The 4,501-nt window shown below is 30.8% G+C and overlaps 1 protein-coding gene across 1 annotated transcript; it reads left to right on the top strand.

Annotated features, from left to right (window-relative positions):
• Positions 1-544: 544 nt before the first annotated feature.
• On the top strand, positions 545-4,285 carry LOC8258880 (VAN3-binding protein). The gene is made up of 8 exons (XM_025159924.2): positions 545-1,059; positions 1,174-1,245; positions 1,354-1,422; positions 1,498-1,855; positions 3,247-3,414; positions 3,507-3,556; positions 3,760-3,808; positions 3,930-4,285. Exons 1-8 carry the CDS (start codon positions 886-888, stop codon positions 4,154-4,156), a joined length of 1,167 nt encoding a protein of 388 aa, XP_025015692.2. The 5' UTR covers positions 545-885; the 3' UTR covers positions 4,157-4,285.
• Positions 4,286-4,501: the final 216 nt, after the last annotated feature.

Here is a 4,501-nt window from a genome sequence, read left to right as displayed (position 1 = left end):
CAGATGCTGGTCCTAGTTGCATGCTTGGTTATAATGCTGCACCATTCTTGTATCCTACTCTGGCCAATTTTAGTTAGAGACTAATGCATGTGGTGGCCCAAGACAGCTCTAGGAAGTAATACTAATAATTATTTCATCTAAGTTCTTCATACTTAGCTTGAACATATGGTTTTCATTTAAAGATGCAAAAGGGAAAGTTTTTATGATTTTATCCCACGAGTATCCATGCTTCTATAATGGTTGGCATGTGTTCCCCTCTAAATCAAATCTTGAAGGAACCCGCTTCCAATCAATATCTGCTTATCTATAATCTCTTATAATATCTTGTAGGTCCAATTCCATGTTTGTTTATTGATAAACACCTTATTAACCCTTTCCAACTGTGCGATATCTCATCTGTCAATAACCTTTTTGAGCTCGTTTATTATTTTCTTTTTCCTATACAATTTTTGGGTCTGGTCTAGAGGACAGAAACAAGCTGTACCTACCAGCACTTCAACCCTTTATGATCATTTTTTTCCTTAAATGAGTTCTATATTTGAAAATTTTGATCTCTTATATATGGGTCAATCCCACCTATGGTAATGATGCAAGCAGGGGCATTTTGGTTCCCTTCCTAGCAACCTAAGTGGCATGTATACAGCTACAGTCTAACCAATTGAATTCCTATGTGTTCGGACCAGATCATGTTTAGAACCCACATTAAGACAGTGACATGATGGTGATTTAGACATATTTGTTTATTTATATACATACGTGTATAAAGTGTTATTTATATCTGAAATTGTAGTAGCATTCCTCACTTGTTTTATAAGTTTTTGTCTCGAATTGTGACACATTCTGATTCCTGAGACAAGTCTTCAGTTCCTAAATTTTCTGGATTCAATGACCATGGTAACGCCATCTGAGGCACATCCTGAGACAATGGATTACCTTTCGCGTACTTGGTGCAACTTTGCTGTTAAAACTCTCCAGCCAGAGTTGCCTGCAGATAAATCAATCATTCTTCTTGACAACCAATTGAAGAACTTTGATTGCGAAATGAAAGGTCCTTTTCCAGTAAGTTTAGCAGTTGCAATTCTTGCTTTTGTTTATGTATATTCTTTTATTCTTTTCTTGTAATTGATTGAGGAAAGAAATAAGAGATGACAAATAAGAATTGCTTTCTTTCAGAAGATGGAAAAGAGTGTGAAAATGGAAGATGACTTTAAGGCTCTACCACCTTGGAAATCCAATGATGTGAAGGTAATAATACATTATTAACTTGTCAACATCTTCATCTAGTTGCATAATCCAAGAACCATTACTTATTGAATATCATTTTCCTTTCTAAGATTCTTTTTCCACTTGCAGTCATGGATATGGATGCAACAAGCAATGCATCCTGAATTAAATTACAACAGCTGCTTTCGAAAGAAATGGGTATGCAACCTTGTCATGTTTACATCCAGTGTAGAAACATGCAGCAAAATTTAATGTAATTAATTCTTGATGCAGTTACCATGGAAGATTGGACCGTTTAAAACCATTTCAATCAAGAAATGGCTGAAAGAGATAAAGCAAAAGAGAAAAGAAGAAGATAGGTTAGAAAGAGCTCAAGTGCATGCAGCCATATCAGTGGCAGGTGTAGCTGCTGCCTTAGCTGCAATTGCTGCAGAGAACACAAAAAGAGACGATTCTAGTACCACTAAGGAGGAAGCTGTGGCATCTGCGGCGGCTCTGGTAGCTGCACAATGCGCACAGGTGGCTGAAGCTATGGGGGCGAAGAGGGAGCAACTCAGCAGTATGATAGGATCTGCAATGAGTGGAACAAGTGCCAGTGACATCCTAACACTAACTGCTGCTGCCGCTACATGTATAATTTCTTCACTCGTTTTTCTATTACCATAATAATAATAATACTAATAATAATAATTATTATCATAATGATATTTTGGCTATTTTTATTTGATTTAATAATTAAAGGATACCATCTTCCAAAACAAATAATAAAAGGAAAGCCAATCAGTTCAAATATATGAACATATGATCTTTAAACTCTTCTGTCGCTTAAAGTTGGGCATTATATATGTTGTTTTTATGTTGTTTTTCTTGCAAAACAAATTATTGAGTTAATTAGCCTATATCCTTAGTACTTACATATATAATTGCTTCCTTCTTGAATTTAACTCAACGCAAGTAAGAGATTAAATTGATAAGTAACTTCTATCAATAAAAATAAATTTAAACCTTTAACAAAAAATTTACTTTAAAAATTTAAGAATATTAATTAATATTCTTTTACTTGTTCTAATTTTTTTTTTTCACCATAATTACTCTTAAGTAAATATCAATACTTCCAAAAAAAAAACCTCATAAACAATATTATTGAATAACTATATAATTTAATTTTAAATTATTCAATAAAATAAATATCTTAATCAAACTATATTACTAATGTCTTTGTTACCGAAATTAGGATTAAACAGTATTAACAGTAAATATTTTTAGTTTAAAAAAATTAATTTTAGATAAATTTGATATTTAATTAATTTAGTATTAAATAATAATTTTATGCTAATTTAGTTTTTGTTGCATTAATTTTAATCAAAGAAATTGGTAGTTAGTTCTATAAAAGTTCAAGAAAAATTTAATATAATAAATAAACAATTCACATAATGTTTAGTATAACAGTCCAGTCAGAATCATAATAATAAATGGCAGCAGATAAAATATTTGTTCAATAAATAAATAGAAAATTTTAAAAATATGTTGAAATAAATAAAAAATATTATTTTCGCTGTGTAATTTTTTATAAAAATACTATTTTTATATTTTTTTAAATTTACGGTGCGTTTATTTTTTAGTTATTTTTTGGTTATTTATCCATTATTTTATCGTTCTTAAATTATTTTTGAGTTGTTTTATCCAAAAACAACCAAAGAAAAATTAAAAAACAATCAAAACGGTAATTTTAAAAATAAGAATTAAAAAATATATTTTCTATATTTTAACACTGTTAAAAAAATCATAAATTAGATTAAACAATTAAGAAATAAGTATCTTTGACATTTCTCCTAAATAAATACCCGAATCCGAACTTTACTTTGTGAAGGTGTGAAAAGAGATGATGGACTTGCTTCTGGGCCAGGTCAGAACTAGGCTCAGAAAGTTCTATATATGTCAACTTATAGGCATTTATATTTTGTTAAAGCCCATAAAAATATGTGACCATTAATCTGCATCTTTGGTTCAACTTGGATTCAGCATTAAGAGGTGCAGCAACCCTCAAAGCAAGAACAGGATGCAATAACAGATTCAATGGAAGTGCACCGGTGCTCCCCATTGAAGACAATTCCGACATCGATTTCGACTTCGAAAAATGCAGATTCGTTCTTGCCAATGGCATAGAACTTCATGTTGAAACACCAGATGGTATTGTCATAACATCATCATCATATTGCACATCCTAGCTATTGTTTCAATAATAAGAAATTTTTGATTGTTAACTTATTTTGTCTAAACAGGAAATTTTGGTGTGAGATCAGTGTCTATTGTCCTGAATAGCCAAGCCAAGGTTTGTTTTTCTTAAAACACAAAATAAAAATTTCATTCAATTATGGAAGATTCGGTATCTTAGTCTAGTGTTAAAATGATACCGCTTTAAAAATGAACGCTAAAATTCAGACTTTACCGACCTAAATAAATAACTAAATAACCATAAAATGTAAAATCGTGCTTACCATTTCAGCAACCAAACTAAACACATGAATTTTGCAGGTTATTCTGAAAATCAGAAAGCTCAATTTGTTGAAAAGCAAGAAGGAAAGTATGTTCTTCCTTCCCATGTTCTCTAATTATTTTTTTTTTTTTTGTATTATCCCTTTTCTTTTATAACCTCTAGATTTATTAAATTTTTAATTATAATGATCATTGTGGAATTGTTATAGGTATTGTACTGGACCTGCATACTGAATTGTACAAAGATTCAGAAGGTGATCAAGAAACTGATACTACATGTTACCTTATCGTGCTAACCACAAATGAAGGGATAATAAAGCTTGACATGGGCGATGATTGCCATCGATATAAAACATGGGCTACAGCCATTCATCATATGCTCATGCTCTCTACTTCTTCTTTTGCAAAATATGAACTTCAGTTCTACAAAAATTGAACCTGCTCTTCTATGTGATGTGCCCCTTTTTAATTTAATGCATATTTTGTACTTCAGTTATGTAATTATTATCCATTTCACATCATAATTTATGTTCAATAAAATAATATCAATCTTTTTCAAGGGGCATTATTATGGCTGCTTTACAACTAGCATTGCAATCCAATAGGCCTAATTTTTGTGTTTCTGTAATTTAATCATAGTTGTTATTGGTTTTTGCGATATCATGCATAAACTGTTTTCTATTCTTATAATTTGATGAACTAATTTAGAAGGCTAAATCTTGCTAATGTGACAATTAAACTTGAGCTAAACTGATCTGTAAAATAAATAAGATTTGCTATG

Source organism: Ricinus communis, chromosome 3 (assembly GCF_019578655.1).
Source record: "Ricinus communis isolate WT05 ecotype wild-type chromosome 3, ASM1957865v1, whole genome shotgun sequence".
In the NCBI taxonomy this organism is placed as follows: Eukaryota; Viridiplantae; Streptophyta; class Magnoliopsida; order Malpighiales; family Euphorbiaceae; genus Ricinus; species Ricinus communis.
The sequence above is the reverse complement of the archived record's forward strand: the minus strand, read 5'-3'. Positions and strand labels throughout refer to the sequence as shown.